This window comes from Sinocyclocheilus anshuiensis, unplaced genomic scaffold (genome assembly GCF_001515605.1).
Source record: "Sinocyclocheilus anshuiensis isolate Anshui unplaced genomic scaffold, SAMN03320099.WGS_v1.1 scaffold291, whole genome shotgun sequence".
Lineage (NCBI taxonomy): Eukaryota > Metazoa > Chordata > Actinopteri > Cypriniformes > Cyprinidae > Sinocyclocheilus > Sinocyclocheilus anshuiensis.
Genome location: NW_015549575.1, coordinates 33,179 through 57,661, shown reverse-complemented (window position 1 = coordinate 57,661; position 24,483 = coordinate 33,179). Strand labels below are relative to the sequence as shown.

The window sequence follows — 24,483 nt, the reverse complement described above, 5'->3', positions numbered from 1 at the left end:
GTTACGCCATCCAGATAATAGGGAAAATGTGTCTTTTGAGAGCAAAAATCATGAATCATATGTTCAAGTCGACCGGAGAATTACAAAGCTTGATGGAGTATTTCTTGCTGACCGGTTGTCCTTGGCAGTTTGCATGCACACTCATCTCCCACTTTATGATCCATTAATCTCACATGGCACAAAGGCTTTGGTTGTTTTGGTTCTCTTTTGAAGAGAAAATAAGATAAGAACCCTAGTTTGAACTAGATCTTAAATTAAAACTCTTTATTTCATAGCTTCAAACTAAGCTTAACCTTCAGCTTGAAGAGTTTTCAAATAAGTTAAGACAAAAAAGAAACATAATAGAATAGAAACACAGCAAAACATCTGTGAAATGATGTAAAATAGTCCTGACACAAAGTATTACAACAGATGTACAATAGCCAATTTCCACATGAACAAAGCAATGTCTCAGATGACTAAAATGTCAATTTGTAATAAAACATGTCACATGAGCTTTATAATAATACAAAATTGATAAAATTGTATCTGTAAATGTTTTATGCTCATGCTGAGCAGTGTCAGATGTCTTTAGCCCCTGCTGAGACAAAGCCTGTGTTTACCTAAAAGAAAGCAAAGGAAAAGAATACAAAGGCCTCAAATATGACTACCATCCCCCACCCATTGAGTTAGACATCATAATAACATTGTTGCTCAACTATAACATGCCTGTGGCTTTATTGTGTTTATGTCAAATGGTCTCATCCTGTTTCTACTTTCCTATGACTCTCAGATATGCATTATTCAGTCAAGCCCATTGAGATGATGAATACAAAAAGATCTCATCCTGTATGTGGCCTCCGGTTACTCTCACTAAATAATTTAAAGACATCCACCCACTCACTCATATAAACAGAAACATTACAGTAGGAGAGAGAGAAATAGGCCCAATAACAGAGTGAATGAGGGAGCGATGAGTGACCACTGTCTAGTTTGAAGAAGTTGAAGGTATTGGTGATCTAATAACAGAACTAAAGCACATACAACAAACCAAACCTAAAGGTGATTTCAAATGTAATTTTCACATTTAAACTATAAGCAATTATATTCACAAAGTGTTTATCAAAAAAAACATTTTGACTATTTGGTAACAGGTTAAAAAATTATATTTTATACAATATATACTGTATAGCAGTGTTTCTCTGGTCCTGGGCGCCCCCCAGCACTGCACATTTTGTGTGTCTCCCTAATCAAACACACCTCAAACACAACTCATTAGCTCATTAAAAGAAACTCCAGGACCTGAAATGGGTGTGTCAGATAAGGGAGACATACAAAATGTGCAGTGTTGGGGGTAGCCCAGGACCAGGGTTGAGAAACACTGCTGTATAGTATGAACAAGACATTTAGCCCATGTAAACGAGTCACCCATAAACCACCCATTTTATTATCCACCATTATACAACAATTCAATAACGAAAGAAATTTTGAGTGCCCTACATTTTACACAAGTTACTTTGTGTATTTTGCTCCATCCAGTAAACATATTTTCAAAAGCTAACAGTAGTGTGTTTTTGGTGTAACATATCGGTGTGTCATTCCTTAATGAATCAGTGTTTTTGAACAAATTGCTTGAATGATTCAATGACTCGCTCAACCATTTAATTTTGTTGCTGAATGAATCATTTTTTTTTACGAATCAGTTGAATGGTTAAACGATTTACTCACGAAAACAGTCCCTTGCCGCCACCTACTGGTGTATTGATGTAATCTGCAGTAAGAGTTGCCGAAAAATCCCCACTAACAACCCGTCTAGCAGTCTGACTGGAACAAGCAAACGTAGACAAGTAAAGTTATACAAACTGAGAAAACTTAGCAGTGCTTTTGGACTGTTTAATCATCGAGACATTCGAGAACGGGAACTAACTAATGTGTATCTAAGTGAAGATAGTAGACAACTTGCAGGTATGCTTGTTGAATTAGGAAAATCAGCAGAAGGCAGGGATAAAGAAAAATAATTAGAAAAGATGAAATGCATGTGCTGGAAATGGTTTATCCATCCATATTTCACACAGACTCCAGCTCTGTGATGTAAGGTGGGCCATAGGACTTTCGTGGTGGGCTCTGGTGGGTTTCTAGTTTAGTGATGGGGCCAAGCTCATAAATTGGTTGGCCAAACTCTCCTATGGAGCTGGGCTTGATTTCAAACATGCTTTTGATGAAAAGAGTCACCAGTCCACGGCATGCTTTTTAATCTTTTTACTTTGTGAAGTCTACCAAGTAAATGTCTGGCAGAGGTAAACAGTAAAGCATCTATCCTTGTCACAAGTACAATCACTTTACACTTTATCCAGGGCTTGGGACAATAAACCACACTGTAATCCAACATTAAACGCATTTTGGCAGTGAATCTGACTGAATCTCCCTGGACATGATGGGTAGGATACAAGGATTCAGTTGCACGATTATCTAGATCTGGAATGAAGTACTGAAAGTAAGTAGTTCCTCAATTGACAATGGTGAGTGAGTGATCTGAGATTGCTCTGAAAGGTTGGTTAGGTGGTGAGATCAAAACGTTTTAGTTAAGGCTTTTTTTTCTGTGTCCGTCTAATTGGAATTAGCTCATGGCCACTTGCAGCCAGTTGAATGCCCAACTAAGGGTCAGTCTTGGAAAAGGCCACTGGCTCTGGTTCAGTCTTTAGTCTAACCTTTTCTTTCCGCAACTTGAGACGCAAACACACACCCGCAAACACTCATCAACTGACAATTTTGCCTGTGACTGTAATTGAACTTGGCTGGCGATTTATGCTCCCGACCTTTTGAAATAACACAGCGAGGCATGAGAAGGAGGCAGTCAGACTGACAGAGAGAGAGAGAGAGAGAGAGAGAGAGAGAGAGAGAGAGAGAGAGAGAGATGAAAGATTTACAATGAGCAAACATGCATATTCAGTTCACACAGTCTGTCCAGAATCTTCAGAGGGTTTCAAGCATTTGTACATCATATATGTTACCTGTTTAAGTGTTGGCAAACTAGAGGCAACATCAAAAGAGCTTTATGCCTAATTTGCTAATTTAATTTCACACTGTCATATCCTCTTTGTGCCTCACGCCAATTTGATAATCATGGCTGGATAACAGTCCTGTGAGATCCATTCCCTATATCCTATGTGAAGCAACAAGTTTTAAAACAGTTATGATTTACAAAGGATAATATTAGATGTCTAAAAATAGTAGAGGTGTTCCATAGTGATACACTGTATGCATTGAGGGGCCTGGGGTCCCAAGGTCAGGCTCTTTTTTGGTTTTGGAAACTCCTGCACTCTGAGATAATTCTTCTTAATTAATTAACTGATTTGCAAGTTTTGTTTCCTGGGAGTTTAGCAATTTTCACCTTTTTCCCCACTTTGCCGTCTTTGAAAATCTATTGATAAAATGCAATATTGATTCATATAAAGTGATAGTTTACCAAAAAAAAACAAAAAAAACAAAACCTGTCATCATGCCATTTCAAAACTTTAAGACAGTCTTCAGAAGATGTTGTAAAAAATGTTTAAAAAAAACCCAGGGTTTTGGTTCCCAATGACTTCCTTTGTACTTCAGTAGTTTTTGGTTTATTTTATACATTAACAGTTGAATAGTTTAGTCTCAAAATAAATGTCAGAAATTTGAATGATACTGTAACTGAATGAATGTTTGATCAATTTAATCTTTATCACAATATGTCAAAAAAGACTTCTGAGTGAAAGTGGGGAACAGTTTTAAATAATGACTCAAAATAAGGGGTTTATGAGAAAATGAGAATAATGAGAGGGGATAATGAGAAAAAGGTTTTCTTTATTACTTGGCATTTGTTCAACAAATGTGTTTGATTATCATTTATGTTTATTCCAGAAAGAATTCAACTGTATTAACACAACTGAAAGCATTGTACGAGAGAATCATCATATTTGTTTCAAAAGGAGTTACTATTCCTAACATGTGCACTGTTTTGTTTTATGCATGAGTTTTCATAAAGAGAAAACAAGCTCCTGAACTGTTCCTACCTTCCATGTTACACATCTGACAGAGAGAGAGAGAGAGAGAGAGAGAGAGAGAGAGAGAGAGAGAGAGAGAGATGAAAGATTTACAATGAGCAAACATGCATATTCAGTTCACACAGTCTGTCCAGAATCTTCAGAGGGTTTCAAGCATTTGTACATCATATATGTTACCTGTTTAAGTGTTGGCAAACTAGAGGCAACATCAAAAGAGCTTTATGCCTAATTTGCTAATTTAATTTCACACTGTCATATCCTCTTTGTGCCTCACGCCAATTTGATAATCATGGCTGGATAACAGTCCTGTGAGATCCATTCCCTATATCCTATGTGAAGCAACAAGTTTTAAAACAGTTATGATTTACAAAGGATAATATTAGATGTCTAAAAATAGTAGAGGTGTTCCATAGTGATACACTGTATGCATTGAGGGGCCTGGGGTCCCAAGGTCAGGCTCTTTTTTGGTTTTGGAAACTCCTGCACTCTGAGATAATTCTTCTTAATTAATTAACTGATTTGCAAGTTTTGTTTCCTGGGAGTTTAGCAATTTTCACCTTTTTCCCCACTTTGCCGTCTTTGAAAATCTATTGATAAAATGCAATATTGATTCATATAAAGTGATAGTTTACCAAAAAAAAACAAAAAAAACAAAACCTGTCATCATGCCATTTCAAAACTTTAAGACAGTCTTCAGAAGATGTTGTAAAAAATGTTTAAAAAAAACCCAGGGTTTTGGTTCCCAATGACTTCCTTTGTACTTCAGTAGTTTTTGGTTTATTTTATACATTAACAGTTGAATAGTTTAGTCTCAAAATAAATGTCAGAAATTTGAATGATACTGTAACTGAATGAATGTTTGATCAATTTAATCTTTATCACAATATGTCAAAAAAGACTTCTGAGTGAAAGTGGGGAACAGTTTTAAATAATGACTCAAAATAAGGGGTTTATGAGAAAATGAGAATAATGAGAGGGGATAATGAGAAAAAGGTTTTCTTTATTACTTGGCATTTGTTCAACAAATGTGTTTGATTATCATTTATGTTTATTCCAGAAAGAATTCAACTGTATTAACACAACTGAAAGCATTGTACGAGAGAATCATCATATTTGTTTCAAAAGGAGTTACTATTCCTAACATGTGCACTGTTTTGTTTTATGCATGAGTTTTCATAAAGAGAAAACAAGCTCCTGAACTGTTCCTACCTTCCATGTTACACATGAAATTAACCAATAGATAAAAATAAAAACAACAATCCATGCAAGGAGTTTATTAATGAGCAATCTGCTATAATATACAAAGGAGTTTCCTCTCAAACATTTCATTCATATTCACCCAATACTTAAAAGACATAAGTACTGAGGTGCACAGTAAATACTTCCCTTTCTGTAAAATAAAAAAAAAAGAAGCTTGTTTTGAATTTAAATATTGTTCAAAGCTTTTTTTTAGCAGGATAAAAATGTGCACAATGTAATATAATGAATATATTTTTAATGTAGTACCAAATGCAGTTGTATGCAAAACATTTTCCTGACCCCAGTTTACATCTCTTATATCATGTGAAGGCAAATCAATTTCAACCCAATACAAAATAATCATGTACAGTTTCTGTATGAAAATAGAAAAAGATATTAAATGCCATATACGTTATATGCAACAATATAATCATCTGTTTCTGAAAAACAAAATTGTACAAATTGGTAGAAACAATCAAGGACTACTTACAGCAATTATTTGATTCTAACTTACAAAAAGTAAGTGTGATGAATGTCTTATATTTTTTCTAACCATCCACTGACTATAGAACATCTATCTGCATGAATTCATAGTTTATTATAATTATGCTTATGGAAAATATTGATGATAATATTACTATAACATCATGGTATTGCACTCTTTATCCATAACGACAACTCTTCTGGAGTTTTTGGCCACTATTGCCGGGTTTTGGATGTGCTAATTACTAAATTAATTTTAGTGCACTTTGGACTGCATTTATAAAGCTATGTGATGGATATAACATTGAGGAACTGTGTCCACCTCAACTTTGCATGTTGAGTTATAATAGAATGTAACTAAGCAATTACAAGGGTAAATTAATAAGCACTACATCCGGTAGATATACTCACAATATGAGTAAGCTTTCAGAATTGATATGGACTTAAGATGCAGAATACTTCGTATGTGCATAAAGAAACACATGTAACACTTTCTGACATTTGTGCAACAAAAAGCACGCCACACGGCACAATAAAAGAATAATTCATTGTCAGAGTAACACAGGATAATAGACATATTCAGATATGATATTTCCATAATGATTGTAAGCAAGCAAACAAACTCACAAGGTAAAATAACACTTTTTTGAATATATTTTCATCTGTACAGATTGTTGATAGCTTGATAAAAATAAATACATTTGTCTTTTTTTGATTGCATTTTGTGATGAGATGATACATTATCTGATTGCAACTCTGAAAAACTCAAACTGCATATGAGATATAAAAAAAAACTCTTGAATGAAGGGAGTCATTTTAAAGCAATAACGATGAAAACCGACTATTGAAGTCACTGCACTTAAGATTAAAGTTGCTGGAGACCAAGTTTTTCACACAACATATTCTTAAATCTTTGCCTCAGTTTAACTTTCTTCTTAACTGCATAATTTGGGTAAAACCAGCCTATTCCATTTCCAAAGAAATATGATTTTGTATTGCAGTTCTACCACAGTGACATAAATGGTTTCTCCCACCTCTAAAACTGATAATCACTTTCCTTTTAACATTTCTTACAAAAATATTTCTCTGTGGTTAAAAGCACAGTGTTATGTCACTGATTCAGCTGCTACCTCACCAGTCCAATTCATTGCTTTAATACATCAAGGCCTCTTTCCTTTCTCTCATTGGTAATACTGCAGAAAATGAGAAGTGCAAGCTTTTGTGTCTTTCTTGTCGCTGTTGGCACAATGACACTGTGTTCTGTGAAAGTCCAACAGAACTCCAGCATTTGCTGGTGCAGAGAAACTTTAGAAAATTATTAAGTCTATACAGACTGATTTGTAGCTATTTCTGTAATGTCTGAGCTTTACTTGATATACATTATACATTCATATTTCATTGATAAACAACTTAGCTACTTCATCCATCAACAGGCCATAGAAGTTCTGAAAATTAGTCTTAATATGTGGCATGAAGTCCATCTTCCTGCTTATGAACTTCTGTGACTATGTATTAGTAAATTGAGTCCAAGCCTGCATCATGTTCAGTTTCAGATGAGTGCTTGTTTACATTGTGTATTCCAGTAAGGTCCCAGAGTTTGCCTTGACAGTGTCCAAGATCAGACTCTCTCCACACGACTGGGGTCATATGCATCTGAAGACAAACACAAGTTATATTAGCCATTTTTTATTCAAAACCACAACAAGAGAATGGACATGTCAAGGACCATCAATATAGTACAATATATGTCTAACAGAAAAGCAGATTGTTAATATCAGTTTAGTCTAAACTTTTTTTTAAATAATATTTTAATATAATATAATATAATATAATATAATATAATATCTATTCTCTGCTGATTTGTCAAGGCAATGAGTATGGTAAATCAGACCATGCTTCCCTCTTGTGGTGAAAAACCTCATTGCTCATTGCTCTCAAGTATTAAAACCATTTATTGTGGCTTGGCAGCTCATAATGCTACAGAATATGTAATGGAAAAAAAACAATCCCTATTTTCACTAGAAGTTGGTTATCTGTCCATTTTTCTGTTATGCAATACAACACTTTGCTGAAGGTGACCTCTCCTAGGGCACTAGACAGAGTGGACTTCACACAATACCAATATCACAATAGCATATAAAACAACACTAATATTAAAAGCAGACTGGTAAACAACAGCCAAGTATATATACTCTCCTGGGCAAAAAAAAAAAAAGGGTCAAAGCCAAAAATGGCTAAATATTTTGCTTTTAATGGTGCACATTTTACCATTTTAACCACAAATCACTGGTCAGGAAATTAGCAAGAATTGCACAAATACTGCAGATAAAGGGACAGATGCAGACATGGGATAGCCTTTGCCTGTTTTCTTGCAGACTACTTTTTACAGGAAGAAGAGTTAATGTTATTCCATTGAATAGTAGTTGAAAAATGTCTCCCACTTAGTTGGAGTTTAAATATTCATTATAGTGTTCAAATCTGGACTCTGACCAAGACAAAACATGAGCCTGATGGACTTGTCTTTGCAGTGTGGGCAGGATAATTTTCTTGTTGAAAAATAACATCTGATCGTTCCTCTTTAGATAACAACTTTTTGATTGTGGGAAGCAAGCCATTCTGCATTATCCTCATATACTCCATAGCGTTATTTGACTTTTCACAGTGAAGCAGCTCACCAGTACCAGCATCTTCCTCCATGCTTCACTGTGGTAGAGATGCGTTCCTTGTTGTATTTCTCACCAGATCTTCAAAGGTACCGGTCTGGTGAATAACCATGCAAGTCATGTTTTAACGTGATTCATCACCCCACACAACTCTGCTGAACCACTCTGAATCAATCAAACTTCCCATATTCTGACAAAAACCTAATTTTGTCTTTGATGTTTTTTTTCTGAGACCAGCTATGTTTTTTAGGGAGTGCATTTGCTTAATTCTTGCAGATTCCCTTACAAGTAATTTGTGCTTTTTAATGCCATTTTAAACTATTTGGGCTTGACCTATTGTGTATGTATGTATGCATGTATGTATTTATTTATTTAGCTAGTTAGCCCAGGAGTGTACTGTTACTGTATATGCAGTCTGTAAGCCTTACAAACTTGGTTGGACTTCAGTGTACTGACCTGAAATAAAAAGCTTGTCATCATCCTCAATTGCAGGCATTGTATTATCCATGTTGAATCCTTGTGGCAGAGTGATCTCTCTCTTTGTTACCATGCCACTACGTGGTTGTGGGATTGGACGTGCCATTGACTTTGGTGGCTGCCTTGATCTCTCTAGTATCACCTCTTCAGCTGAAACTTCCTCCTGAGCCTTTTGCTCATCCTCTTCTTGCATATAACTGGTCATGTCTTTGTTTTCTCTGACTGCATTCTCACTGTATTGGTTCTCTTCCACTAGCATTTCGTCCTCTTTACCTGATGTGTTTTCTTTGACTGCATTCTCACTGTATTGGTTCTCTTCTACTAGCGTTTCATCCTCTATAACTGATTCTTTTAGTTTTCCTCCCTTTTCTTCTAAGTCTGTCTCTTTGGCAAAGGTGATCCTGGTGATAGTTCTCACTAATGACTGAGAGCTTTTTTCCTTTGCATAGATGGTGTACTCCATGGATGCCTGATCATTTGTGGATGAGGGGGACAGAGGAGGTGGGCAAAATGCCTGCAAGTGGTTCTGTGGCACTTCTGTTATCTCAGTATTAGCTGTCTCCTTCCTGTCTCCCCCACCTACACTACGAGTCAATTCCTCATCCTCGGTCAGTGGAAGCGACAACCATAAGTTACTTGGAGGAAACTCTGGCAGCTCCAGCACTGAGGAGACTCTCTGGCTGTGCTTTTCAGCACTAGGTAAATCTTCTCCAGACTCTGGATCCCCTCCAAGTCCTACCTCTGACATATCTCCATGACTTTCCATAGACCTATCTGGCACTTCCTCACACTCTCTACTGTCATTCTGTTTCTCCTCATTTAAGCTAATCTCTTTGGTTTGTATTGCCAATTCTGCAGCATCTATAATTTTCAAATTTCTTTCTACCGGATTGTCATCAACTTGGTCAACAACCAAGGCTTCAACTGGCACTGCAATGCCAAGTATTCTGGCAGCCCGTTGTTCAATGGATTCATTTTCAGGAATGCCTTTGGCACACTGGACTTGGTACAGTTTACTAAGGTCTTCGGTCTGCATACTATTGGCCTTCTCTTGACTCAAAAGAGTTTCAAGATGTTCATCTGCTAAAGTCTTTTCATTACTCCAGCTTAAATAATCTGAATAAAAACAGTCATCATCATCCTCATAATTACCCTTAAACCTACAATGAAGACTCTTGATCACATTGATACGCGAGGACCTCCCCGATCTGGTAACGTCTGTGTTTCCTCTCCCAGCTTCCTTCATGTTGAGGGCTTTGGAGTTGAAGGCATTATTATTGTTCAAGCTTTGAGTACCTTCAGCAAACTCAGGGCTGTGCCTGCTCAAATCTCCACTACTGTCTGATGATGTAATCTGCAAAGTCTCACATATCTCTGAGTTGTCTGAAGGGCTGGTTAACATGGGTGAGTCAGGACTCAAGCATGTAGGGGATCCAGAGGTCACAGTGTCTGGAATGGCAGTGTATACTGTTAAACCAACATCCTTAAGCAAGCACTCCTTCGGCACTGGGATATCCTGCCGATGTATTGCTGAATCAGTGTCCCCCCTCTGCATAATCTCAAAGTTTACATAATTATCAGTTTTGGTGACAGGTATATCTTGCATCTGGCTGTCCAAGTTCACCTTTGCCTTGGACAAGGAACTTTTTATACCTTTGTATTCTGGATGGCCTCTGTTCCCTGAATCAGACATCACATTTAAGTTATTGCTTTTCATTTGCATCTCTGTGACCTGCACTATATGTGACTGCTGGTCAGTTTCCTTCTTCATGTGAAGTGGGGTGGTTTCCTGTCTTGTATTATTGACTTCTCTGTTTGAGTCACTCAGCTCCAGAATACTGTTCAATGCCTCATCCAGCTCCTCTATATTCTGATCAACATTTGGATACTTCCCAGTATGATCCTGTATCTCCTTATTAAAAGACTCAAGCTCCCCAATGGCATCCCATTTGCGTCTGTTCACTGGCTTTAGCAAGAACTGTCCAAAAACTTCTTGACCATCTGCTGTTTCGTTTGTCTTTCTCAGCAAAGGCTGACGGTCTGGAGATGATGGATTTGATGCTGATTGGGGTAGAGTTGGGCTCCTTATACTTGAACTACTTCCATTCCTAGTTCTAGAGAATGCACTGTTCCTGGAAGGGTTGAGATCCTTTTGACCTATCATGGGATATCCGTAGTTGGCACTACAGTTGGTTTCACCTTCATTATCAGTGATTGCGTGAGGGGAAGAATGGTCATTTGCCAGAGGATGGGTATTTCTGGAAACTTCTGGAGAACCCGTCTGAGTTTCCTGGTTCCTGTAATGATCTCCAGGCCAGGATCCTGCATAAAACAATTCATTGTCTTGGCTTGTACTAAGTGACCTAGTATCTACAATCTCTTTCCTCAAAGGGGATCTTTTAATAGATGGGGAGCTGCTGGACTGTATTTGTGTCTCTTTGCGTGATGTTTTTAAAAGGTTTTGGTTGCCATGCTGCACCACTGTGTTTTCTGTTGAATTAGTCACTTTTTCATTGTTATTTGGGTCAGAAACACGTTTGTTAGCTTGCATACTAATAGGGACAGAAACCAGGCAAAACATTGTCTCTTTGAGCTTCTTCTTTGAGTTTTTCTTGTTCTCAGACACAGTTTTTGCCTCAAATTTCTTTACTTGTGTCACTGTCTCAATTAAACCCTGGCTTGAATTCTGTTGCATTGTCATCTGAAGAGCAACTATATTTCCCTGGGTAGCTGGATGCCTGTTGCAGTTTTGGTCAGGTAATGTGGTTGAACTTTCTGTCTCCTTAAGCACTTCCTTGTGTATACTGTCCTCATTAATAGAGTCACTAATATTGCTTTTACTTAGTTCAGTGCGGTCAAAGGGTTTCTCTGTGAGAGGAAAGGCACCGTCGTTAGACTTCTCAGATAAGAGATTGACCGGAATCTCATTTCTGATGTTTCTGATTTTGTCTGCATCTGTCAACGAGTTTCCATCTATCCCTGCACCTGAAATGTGTCTGACACGAGGGTCATCAAAGGGAATGAACTGAACATTATTCATCCGTTCTTCACTGTAGCCTGGATATGCCTGTGTCCTGCAGGGCATACTTCTTCTTCCATCTCTGTAATAGTCTGGCCAAGCCATCCCAGTCTGCCTGATAAACCATTCCTGCACTTCTGTCATTGCAGATCCCTGCATATATGGGTCACCTCTATATTGGTGGTTACCCATTGAGATAGGATAAGTTCTGTGTCCTCTATTAACTACAGGCTGCCTCCTGTAAGATGGAGGAGGGATATAACCGGGGGGCACCATACCAGGTCCAGCGAGTTCTTGTACAAAGTATTCTTGCCTTGAGAAGGGCAGTGGAGTTCTGTCTCTGGGACGAGGGGCAAGCTCCCCTGTAAGTATCTCTGCGCTCCCACGCATCTGCTGGTGCACTTCATAAGATGGAGGTCTGAGAGGTCGGCTAAATCTGGGCTTTGATAGTGGTGCGGACTGTGCACCTGATCGGTCAGTCCACCTCTGCCTGTTCTCCCCATCATTAAGATGCCGTCCATGAGGGTCTTGTGCATGGTGGCCATTTAACTTATAGCTTCCATATGATTCTTGCCCAGCAGTTGGTATGCTGAAGTACTGGAGGCTTTCAGATTGCAGAGCCATTCTGGGCAGTGACTGGGACTTGTTTTTGGTTCTGGGTGGAACGGCTCCTTCTGCAGTTCGTGGCCTGCGTTGCTCTTGTGCCACCTCGTTTTCAGATGGTTGACGGCTCATGCTGGTCATTGGACGCCACTCCACTGTTCCCAAACTTTGGTACTTCCTTTCAGCCGCAATTCTCCATTGGTGCAGAGCCATCTCTCTCTCCCTGGCACGTGCACTCTCTGCCCGTCGTTGTCTTTCACGGTTATGTTCCTCTGTGCTTAAGGCAGATTCTGGTCTCCGCTGCATGCCTTCTGGTTTATTGGGAACACCTCCTCCACTTCCACATGGATCCCTAAAGTCTGCATAATCCATAAGCACACTAAAGTCCTGACCTCTTCTTTGCCAGTATGACACATCCTGCTCAGATCTAGGCTGAGAATGTATTCCTCTGTGGGTCTCAAAAAACCTGCATTAAAAACATACAGATGGAATTAAATAGAGGTCAGGTACTTTTTGCATTTACTTATGTCCTGGGTTCTGAAGCAAAGTTGTGAACCACTGAATTAGGTAAGACAAGCAAAAACTGGATAACAATAAACACATTTGTGTTTAAATCCCACTATGCAAGCACACAGGCAACATCAGACCAACACTAAACTAAGAGGGCAAAGTGTATCTTGACAGTGTTGTCAACAAAGCAGAGAACCTCAAAGGGCCCAATAAATTGGGAAGCTTTAATGGTGCAAACAAACCAAGATAAATGAGCAGTTTCTTTTAAGCAGGAACATGACTAGCTTGTTTGGTGCAAACTGTTGAGTCAGCACTGAAGGTCTGTTCTCTTATCCAATATCTTGGCAGCAGAGAGAGCATATGATCTGCATGTTAAACAATCCTGACCTGCACTCATGGAAGGATAATCTAGCTTAGTAACAGTCACAGCAGTGGAGATACTTTCTGCCCTGAACTGCTGAGTCTCAAACCATGTGACATGCAATTACTTTAAAGTGCAAAAATGCACTAAAGCTTGACAGTATCTATCTATCTATCTATCTATCTATCTATCTATCTATCTGTCTATCTATGACATTGAAAATCTATGGCACAAGGACATTATGACTTACTTGCTGATTAACATACATAAAGAAAAAATGACACTGTTCCTATGGAAAATAAAGTGTTCTCGTGCAATCTTTTTTAAAGCAAATGAATCTCTGAAGCTCCTCTGCGACAATATGACTGGCAAATGCAGATATTCACATTTATATTCATCATGTTTTATTAATAATGGTGTTATATAAGAGATTGTTATAAGGAATGGAATATTGATCTGACAAAGGGCTCATGGGACATGTAGTTTACTGCTGGCTCTGCCTGCAGAACTAAGCATGCTCAGTAGGGGGTGCTGCGGGCTTTCTGACGTCACTTGAATTCATTCCACTAGAGTCCCGTGTGAAATGAGAGGAAATAAAAACCGCACTGCAAAATCTACTAAACACAGTTAATGAATTCATCGGCTACAGGGGGAGTGAGGTAGAAGAGAGCGCAGGGAAATGAGTGAGACTGAGGAAACAGAGTACATGAAAATGTAGGAAGTAAAAAGATTCCAGAGGATGAGATGAGGATGAAAGAAAGTGCAAAAAAAGAAGAAGAAAGAAATGGAGAGAGAAAGGCGACAGGGGAGGAATTAAAAATAAAGAAAAGGGAAAAAGTGGGATCTGTCCTGGTGTGAAAGGGAAGTCCTTGACAGCTCCTACCTTTACGTAATACTCTTTATCATGCAAGACAGTTTAAACCTCAGATCAGAGGGACAAATGAAAAAGAAGGAAAGAGAGCAGCACTACAAGAGTGCGGGGCAGAAGATGAAGAGGTCAAAAACTATTCATCAGAAAACTCACCCACTGTCCATGGTCAGGCTGTCTTCTGGCAAACATCCATCTCCTAGGTTACCGTTGTCCACATCTTGTGTCCTCTGCTTCCTGACCCTGTTTTCGGCGTCACCGGGGAATCCCCTGGCAGGAGCTTGTCTGATGCCTCCACTGCTGTAAACATGGTCCCCCTCATAGCCATTCACGCCGCTGTGTCCTTTCCGCTTCTCAGCGATTTCACACCGGCTGTCGCTTCGCTTCGGCAGACATTTCTCATAGGTTGCAGGGTGGGGGGAAGACGAATGTGAGACAGGGACATTGTTGCTGTTCCTTTGAGGGACTTTGTATCCATGAGAGATGAGAAGGTCTTCCACGCTGTACATGGCTAGGCGATGTGTTTTTGCTTTTAGTGGTGTGTGCGTGTCCGTGCTAGTCCAGATGAGGCAAGCTCATGAACAGCTGCACAGGAGAGGCCATCGCTGTGAAAGAAAACGGGACAGAGGGGAGGGAGAGAGAGAAAGAGAGAGAGACACAGATGAAGTTAAAATGATTCTCTCTCACAGTCTTTTTCATAAGAGGATTGCTGCTCACAGCCAAAACAAAAAGGTCCTATCTAGCCACGAGAGAAACAATTTGTATGGCTGTCGGTCTGTCTATCCACTGACCCAGTCTTCTCTTCTCCCATCTGCCCCCTCTTCTCCTCTTTCCTCTGTTCTCCATCCAGAAAGGAAAATCTCTCCAGATGACTGACTACCTCACGTTCAGTATCTTCATATTACCTAGGTGTGGAATGTTTTAAAAAATCTCGAGCCACAACCCTGACTTTAGCAAACAAGTAGTAGTAAGACTCTAATAATAATACAATTTTAATAAGACGACAATTAGCAATCTCATTGATTAAAAATATAAACCTCTTCTAATATTCTAATAAAATTCTAATATGTAATTATTTGAAGTAGCTCCAAAGCAGTTTGCTTGGATATTTGATTCTGTGTGAATCTTTTTGAATCTACAAGGATAGAAAACCCAAAATCACTTGCAATGTGGGCAGAACTGCCCCTATGAGGAAAACAGTTTAATAAAACTACTAAATAATGTGTTAATGAGTATCTAAGTGCAAAAAGTGTGTGTGAAGTGTGAGTGATACTTTTTTGGTTAAGGGACGGAAAACATCAGCTACATTACTAAAAAGCTATATGTAATCTTTATAAAATGATGGTAATTCAAAGTGTGATGAAACCTAATTGCATAAATCAGCATTATATGTGAACATGCAACAGAATAAACAGTAGTAGGCCCACTAGTGAAGACTTACAAGAACTTAGTGTAGTGTAGCAAGTAACAAAAACAAAACCTGCCTTGAATAGACAGAATTGGAACTGTCTGAGTAAGAATAAGGAAAAAGAGGTTACCTATCCTGCACACACACACTCAGAGAGAGAAGGACAAAACAAAATTGCCTGCAATCTCCCACCATTAGAAGTATTACAGTTAATTATTTGATCTGCTGAGGGTAAAGTCCAAACTGAAGCTTAAAGACTTCAATAATACCTGAATTTTCTCAGCTCTGCATGTTGAATGATTCTGTAATATTGATAAAACAAGCTAAAACCGAATCTTTTATGGAAAATACATGGCTGTTTAATTATAAAAAAGTCCATGCACAATTATCAACACCCACAATATTGCTATTACGAATTATTAATTCAATATGACTTTAAAAAATATATATATTTTTTTTAATCTCAGTTCCAAATAAACCACATAATAGTATCAGAAAGTACATCAAAATATTAGGTCAGGCTGGTAGGGTACAACATTCATGTAGATGCACAGCTCTCTTTCACAGAATGCCAGAATGCCAATATGATTTCCTCAAACCCATTTGTGCTGGAGGATTGAGTTTTGACAGTGAAAGAGGTAACAAATAAGGAGACAGCTTACATGTTGGTGAGAAGTCACGGGTTGAGCTTTTACCGATGGCACTGAACATTCACATGATGAAACAAATGCATAAGCATTTTCATGCCGCTATATTTACTGAAAAATGAAGCAGGAAAAAAAACGGCCATGTCTGTTTTGATCTAAATGATGTTTGTCAGAAATAGAAGGAAGCAGTTAGCAGAGGTATGGCTTTCACATTTTCACACTTTCCAACCCAGATACTCCAGACTGATCCACATTCACCATTAAAGGCCCTTGGAGACAACTGCCCCTCACAGCATCTAGCACACACAGAGGTCAAAAGAAGCACCAAAATAATGCTAATTTTTTTTCTTTTTCTTTCCTCTACCTCTTTATGTTTCCTCTTGCAGACACCCACACAGAAGAATTCAGCACAAGCAAAAAATGAGGGAGGTATATTTCCCATCTGTACTGCCACAGGGAAAACCCTTAATGTGAGTTTTATAAGTGCCATCCATTATCATTAGCTATGTCTTTCAGAAACATTTAGGAGTCCACTTGCAAACACACACATTCATATTTGAGCCCCAAAATTTAGGAAAAAACTGACCTACACATACTGTATACTAAGGTCCAAATATGTAGGTGTATATGTATATATAAAGGTGATTGCAATTTCCGCTGCATGCAAAAAGAGGACAAACCAACAACTAAAAGATTTTAAAATTAATTTAACTGTTCAAATTAAATTCTATAGTACTTTTCACTCAAATTATTTGATAATATAACATGTTAAAAAAAAATCTGTGTCTCAGGCCCCACATTATGTGCTGCTTCATCCCATAGCAACAAAGCAAAATTCAAAAGCCTACGACTTGGGTAAAAAGTGGAAACAATTCAAGCCAGGTCCATGGAGACTTTAAATGGCATAGAAATGTCTGCCTGCTCTAGAGCACAGCTAAAGTTTTAGCAATGACAAACTGCCTCTTAGAGCAGGAGTAAATTCATAAGATTGCAGATACGTGATCTAGACTACTTTGCTTTTTTTTTTATTAATGACCTGCTTTTATGGCTAACACATGTCGCAAGCTAAAAATGAACAAAAGCACAGGCAGACCAGTGATGTCATGAGGTTTTTCTGAGCCAAAATGCCACAATAACAGTGAATCATTTGATTCCACTCAGATATCGAGAACTTTTTGATTTTTTTTCCCCAGAAATAAGTGCTGAGGACCATCTCTTTGTGCCTTTCGCTTCCTGTAAAATTCTTTATTTGCAGCTAAATGGTAAAGATAAAACCCATAAAGGCTGTGGGCCTCAGTCGAGACTGAACTCTTTTCCTCTATAGACTGTAAGGTATGCCTGTGGAGCCAGCACTGCCTTCCCTCATAAATGAATCACACATTTTTAGATCTGGCCTGCCTTGCGCCCCCCTCGCCAGTAGGCCTGCGGAGCCCAGAGCTGCCGCCATGACAGTTTGGTGTCAACTCTTTATTCTTAGACTTAGTCAGATTTGTGGTATGTGTTTGTGAAAGAAACAAGACCAAAAGAGAGGGCCTAATAAAAAGACATAGTATATTTTCACTCAGAATCAGATAATGAACTGAATTTTTGCTAAACTTTTATCAAAGTTATTGTGCAAAAGTGTGATTAAGATGTACACCAAACCTGAAGTCCATTAACTGGGAAATGACTGGCCAGTGTAAAAGTGGAGAGAGAAGATAAAACAGTAAGATGGACTTGCATGTCAGCCGAAAAGGAAAGCCATTTCAGAGGCGGAGTGAGTCATTACATTTTGATAAAGGATTACAAAGACAACATTTTGTTTTCTTTCAAATAACATGAACCAATGAATTGTGCATAATAAGACCAGGAACGTGCATTAGAGAGTAAATAAGGTCAGTTTTGATTTCATGTTGACTGCGACGAAGCTCGTGATGAATGACCTCATCAGACCAACAGATTGCCTAATAACTGCCATAAACATGCACATAATGTCCAACGCAGTATTAAGCCTGAGAGCACAGCCACTGTACCATGACACGGCAACATCTCTTTCACCGAGTCAAATGTAAATAGAGATTCTGAGTGTCCATGTTTAACCGAAAACACGTTTTATAACAAACAATACACTGTCCACCCTGTCCTATAAAAAGTTCTTTCAGAGCCTCACCCCTTCATTGTTCAGTACATCCACATGGATCCTCCTACGCCGTCCCTTAACAGGCACGTGTTCACACTTGTACAACAGGCTCTTCATCGTAAGCAATGTGACATCACCACTGTTGACCTCTGCTTCCTGAGGATGTGAACATTTTAAGGGATAGGGCGGAGGACTTGAATAAGCATGTCAGCCAGACACTGATACTGAGAGGACAGAGCCAAAACAGAGGGAAAAGCTTCACCAGACTGGATTTTGGGATCTAAATATCATCATTCTGTCACTCATAACTCATAGGCCTTCAATAGAACTTTACTTTGGTTCTAAACAAGTAGCCTATAATGCACTGGCAAACATCTACACAATTTGTCTCCATCTCCGGTTCACCCTTTCATTTATCCTTCTTAGGGCCTCTTGTAGGCAGTGGGATATATTTCAGTAGTCTCCATTCTCTGCTATGCAAACCAGTATATAAGATTGCGTTACAATCTTACAGGCTACCTACGGTATAAGGAAACGTAACTCTGAAGTGGTTATATTTTTAGAGCGGAAACATATTTAGTCTAAGTTAGGCTTAGTTTTGGGTCAACAGTAATACACCTATATGAAAATGTGCTGGTCCTTTACATTTACAATTAATAATTTGCCCTACCGTCCAAAAGTTTGTGGTCAGTACTGTTTCTTTAAAAAGGGAAATAATACTTTTACTCAACAAGACGAATGAATTAAATTTATAATAACTGACAGTAGACGTATTTTGTTAAAAAAATATTTTTCAAATAAACGCTGTTCTTCTGAACTGAAATGAGTAGTAAATGAGCATGTTAGAATGATTTGAGAAGAATCTAAGTCTGAAGTAATAGGTGCTGAAAATTCAGGTTTGCCATGACAAGAATAGATTACATCTTAAAATATATTGAAATAGAAAACAGTTATTTAAAATCGCAATAATATGTCATAATATTAATGTTTTGCTGTATTTTGGTCAAATAAATGCAGCCTTGATAAGCAAGTAAGAGACTTCTTTCTAAAACATTAAAAAAGCAGTACAGTCCCCAAACTTTTGGCTGGGAATGTGGAAATATAGAAAAAAAATAATTATGTCAGTTTGTCATTCAACAATATTATTAGCACCACAATACTGATTTTATGCGTAAAGTTTTAAGAGCAGTACAAAAGCTAATGCAGAAGTACTGTATAACTGAATAATAGAGGAAGGGAGGAAAGATTTATTTAAAGTTATGGATTAATTTAGTGCTCACAGATGATGTCAGTGATTTTGAATGTTTTTTGAAGGGTGTGATGGTCATAGTTGCCATCAAATTATTCATGCCCCTATTTTATTTTTTTATTTTTACAAGTGATAGACCTATGCTGCATCTTTTGAGGAAAATCACATTAACCAGCTCTTGTTTTGTTTGAGCTGTGGCCATGGAGATGACCATTTTGCTTTCTTTGAAAAGCGAGTTTTCAAACAATAGACTACAAGTATGGTGTCACTGGCGACACTAAAGAAATGTTTTCAAAGTCTGGTAATTCAATTGGCAGGAGGACCAGAGGATCATCAAAGCAGGAAGTAATGCTTTTCCAGGCTGGGACTAATCACAGTGCCAAACAGTACAATTCACAGTTCTTCATGTGTTCTTCAACCCTAAAAAAACCTAATTTCATAATTTATTAAAAGAGTACAGAGCTAATTTACAATAGACTGTGTAAAATCTAGATCCACATGCCATCTTAATAAAATTTCTTTGATCAGATTTAAAACAGTTTCCTAAAGAAATTAGATTATTGGGCCATGCTGGGTACGTTTATTTGCTCATCATTTAAACCTAACTAAACATTTTGAAGCATAAGGTACCATTTTTCTTCTTTCAATCCTGAAAAGTGTTAGCTCAAAATGAGATCTTTGTATCAATGCTTGAATGTACTTTCAAGGTCAACTGCTTCTCTGTGTCTAATGCTTAGTAATGTGGCAATTTAAACAGAGCAGAATGGTCAGGACTTGAATGACCAATAAAACAAATCAAAATTTATATGTCTATTAAAATATATGTCTGTGACTGTCACTAATGGGTGATATTTCTCAGTGTCATTTGAGACATTCATGATTTGTACCTCAATCTTCTTGGTTTATGATAGGAAGCACTAATATGCAGTGCTACTTCTGCTCATGTCCTTCAGTGAAGAAGGTTGCTGTTATAATCAAGAAAAAAACAAAAGGCTGACCAGTGATCCTTATCGGTTTCTATTCGTCCCCTGAGCTTAATAATCTCTGGCTAATGCATTTGACCAGAAGAATCCATACAGGAGCATATAGGAAAGTTCAGCAGTCCATCTGTTTTCCATATAAGTTTAAGGCCTCTAATCTATGACTTCATCATACGCAAGGGCTATATACCAATCCTTTACCCTGCATCTCTTTTAATTACCATTTGGCCGCTATTTCATTGCACTGTTTCATCTGCAGATGGTTGCACTTTGCTTGTTAAATGTCTATCACAACCAAAAAGCTTCTGATCTTAAAGCAGTTAAATTGTTTGTCCACCATTTTTCATTACTATGCAGTGTATAAGGAATTTGTGGGGGAAAGCTCATCTTTTTCATATTATTGCACTGTAATGTTGACCAATATGCATAAACTCGAACTATTGTAATTGATTAATGTAGTTTAGTAGTATATAAACTTATGTTTTTAATGAATTGTTCTGAGAAGAAGTTTCTTCTTCTTGTGTTTTATTTTTTTATATATATTTTAACATTTTAAACTTTGTCCAAGTAAAAAAAAAAAAAGAAAGAAAGGAAAAAAAGATTTTCAAATGCAGTGTCTGAAGTTCTTTGTCTATGTTTTGTTTCCAATACCCTGTAGACAAGAACTGAAAATAAACTTATATTTATGTTATCTGTTCTTTGAATGAGCAATGGCCAAATATTTACTATGAAATAAATGAGATTACATTCATGTTCTGCACATGAACCTATATGCAATGATTTGCCCTATGCTACTACAAAGGAGATTGTGAGCATATTATTTATTTTCTGAATGAGACAACTATTCATTAATATCTATTATGGAGGACTTGTACGCTCTAAGGATGTTCACAAATGAAACTACACTTTAAAATCAAAACACCACACCACTGTAAAGAGCCCAAAATTCCACTGAAATTACTGTCTAATACATTTGAATGATTAACTGAGCAGTTTTTTTAAACTAGGAAAGAATAATGTCATCAGTCTGTTCAGTAATGAACAGCCCTCACCACTTAATTCATTCAAAATTCCCTTTTGTGACCAACTGCATGCGTGCACCAGCAGTATCAGCACATTTCCACATTTCCAGGAAACAGACTCCAGCCTTTCTCAACATACCACTAGATAAGTGATGCTCTGTGATTCAGCTCTCTTCCTCTTTTGTCCTTCCGTTGCCCTCCCGTTTCTTTAGACTTAAGGAATACTTAAGCAGACAGCTTTGAATGTACATGTTCCTAGTTCCGTGCTACTTGATGAAGGTAAAGTTGTGTGAAAGAAATATCTTGAGTAGCGGTCAATCGATATGGATTTTTCAATAGACGATACGATATCTATAGAGTGAAGAATGTCAATACATGTGATGTAGGCTAAAGGCCCGTTCACACCAAGAACGATAATTATAACAATAACTAATTATCGTAATTAGCTATGACAATAACAACTGTGGAATGATAATGTTGGAATCCCTTTTTCTGAATGTAATTTTTTTCCAAGCTGATGAACGATAAAAACATAAACATAAACATCAGAACCCACCCTATTTTAAAGAGCTTCAGCATTTAAAGCAGCAGATTACAAAACGCAAGTGTGCACTTATAATAAGACAATATCTGTGTGTTGGTGTGGACACTAATATAATTAACGTTATAGTTATCTTTATTGTCTATAGTTCTGTATATTAGTCTATCGCCAGTCTTTCACTCACATTACACCGCTGTTTGAACATTTGATCCTTTTGGCCTCAACTTGACCTATTCACATTTTTATTGCGGTTGACCATTTGTTTTGTTTCTTCACCTTTTATAACAGCTTTATATAACCACAAAATTCTTGCTTTTGAAAACTAAAATCTATAAACCACATGAGGACAGACCTGCTTCAATAGTTCCTTTCCAACAGCGTCTAAGCAGGACCTTGGCAATCAAAAGGCCTGTTCTACATTGTACCAATTTCACTCTAATCACAAAATATCACTTCACACAAATAATGGTTCATTCTAAACCAGACTCCTCTGCTCTGCTGGCATCTACACAAGTCAAGGTCAAAAGCAGCTCTACTTTTGATCAGTAGCTTCCCAATTGAGTAGAGTTACCATCCGGCACAGAGTTGTTGACCTCACACCTCACTCTTCGCAGCTCACACAGGTCGCTTCCTCTGCACGTGAGACACGTGCCCTTTGATGTTATTCACTATCCAGCCGGTGTCAACACAACAGGAGGCTGTTTGTCTGAACAGTTTATCAACAACTGCTGACACAACCAATAGAAGCTGCCTGATCTCCATTCACATTTAGGCCATAAGCGCATTGTTTGTTTTCAGGAATGTCAACTTCATCTTGCACCACACAAGTTGATTTATTGCCCCCAGTCAACTTAGGAACTTGTTCTTTTGTAGTAGTAGTAGTAGCCTAACATAGGCTGTATGCTGTATAATAAAGTTTCAAATAATGACAATACTTATATTTGTTGATGTTCCTAACCAATAACGTTCGCGCAGACCACTGTTGCTATGGTTACCTCCTGACAAATGCAATTTATGTTGGCGAGTGTTTTTTTTTTTTACCGCCAAGTTATGTAGCCACGCCCCTTTTCAGCGCTGCGTTTGTTGTCTTCTGCATGTCTTCCGGATTGTATTTCCACAACATGAAGGTAAGAACTCACGAATTTATGAATGAACCTTTCGTTTTAAGATCTGCCCGATCTACTGACATTTATGACATATCTGCTTCAAACATTACAATGCTCATGATAAATTTCGTTAATTCTACAATAAGTAAATCCACTTAACCAGCTAATTACGATGCTATAAAAATATACAGAGCTACCACCAAAACGGAAGTTCAAAGACAAATTTCTAAAAACGGATAGTGCATAATCTAACTCATATGGTTATTAAAAAGTTTGAAAACACAATTAAAACACAACCTGTTAATATGTAAAAGATATAGGATAATTAGGAGGTTAGACCCCACACCCCACATTTTTATTTTATTTTATATTATTTTTGGATTACACGAGTGACACCAAAGGCGTGCGTGTATAGCGAAACATGAATGTTTGGAGCATTCAAAAAAGAAAAAAAAAAGAAACAGTTGTTATTAGTGGATTTGAGCACTTTTGTAATTGGATACAGTGAATCCGTGCGCACATAACTTGACATCAAAGTTATAATGGCATGTTATGTGAAGCTCATCCCTCCTCTGCACTACACAATCTGCTCATTTCACCCTTTACCTCGCTAATGTAGCACACATCTTGCGCACTGCGCCCGACCCCTAAGCACACAATTCACAGACAAGCAGCAAGCTGTCTGCTTTCTGAAGTATTTTTTTTTTCCCCACAGCGGAACGCAACAAATTAGCTGATAATCATCAATGCAATTAATCTCAGTCTTCAATATCATTCCAGCGGTATCTGCGGTCATTTATTCTGTGATAGATGCAGGGACATTAGCCCACGGGACGAGATGCAGGAGCCCGTTATCTCGCAAGTTCATCCCCTGCGTTTATTGAACGGGTCAGCGTTACTAATGTCAGCAGCTGAAATCGCGTTTAATTCTGCAGGGTCGACAAGAAAGCCTCGTCAACTAGCCTATTTTCTCACATGTTCATATATTTCAGTAAAATGTAGCGTCCACGTACCTGTGATGTGCTCTTTTCGCGGTCCGTGTTTAGTTCTTGATGTAGTGTGCTGAATCCGCTCTGTGCTGAGCATATCTGAGGGAAAGGTTGAGCAGAGGAGAGGGAGAATTGAGCTCAAATGTGTCTTGTGTGGGTCGTCTGGCGAGGGGAATGGTTCCTCTC

At 38.0% G+C, this 24,483-nt stretch overlaps 1 protein-coding gene across 1 annotated transcript; it reads right to left on the bottom strand.

Moving 5' to 3' along the window:
* Positions 1 to 6,465: 6,465 nt before the first annotated feature.
* On the bottom strand, positions 6,466 to 24,475 carry LOC107657479 (junctional protein associated with coronary artery disease-like). The gene is made up of 4 exons (XM_016445573.1): positions 24,322 to 24,475; positions 14,393 to 14,841; positions 8,855 to 12,963; positions 6,466 to 7,388 (listed from the first exon to the last, which is right to left on the bottom strand). Exons 2-4 carry the CDS (start codon positions 14,743 to 14,745, stop codon positions 7,354 to 7,356), a joined length of 4,497 nt encoding a protein of 1,498 aa, XP_016301059.1. The 5' UTR covers positions 14,746 to 14,841; positions 24,322 to 24,475; the 3' UTR covers positions 6,466 to 7,353.
* Between the last annotated feature and the right edge of the window lie 8 nt (positions 24,476 to 24,483).

Bases quoted from the DNA above. Each gene is read 5' to 3' on its own strand.
- LOC107657479 (XM_016445573.1), bottom strand. From the start codon at position 14,745: ATGTACAGCGTGGAAGACCTTCTCATCTCTCATGGATACAAAGTCCCT. The intron at 12,964-14,392 runs GTGAGTTTTCTG...TTTTTAATGCAG, and splicing joins AGCCTGACCATGGACAGTGG to GTTTTTTGAGACCCACAGAG. The intron at 7,389-8,854 runs GTCAGTACACTG...GTTTGTCTTCAG, and splicing joins TGACAAGCTTTTTATTTCAG to ATGCATATGACCCCAGTCGT.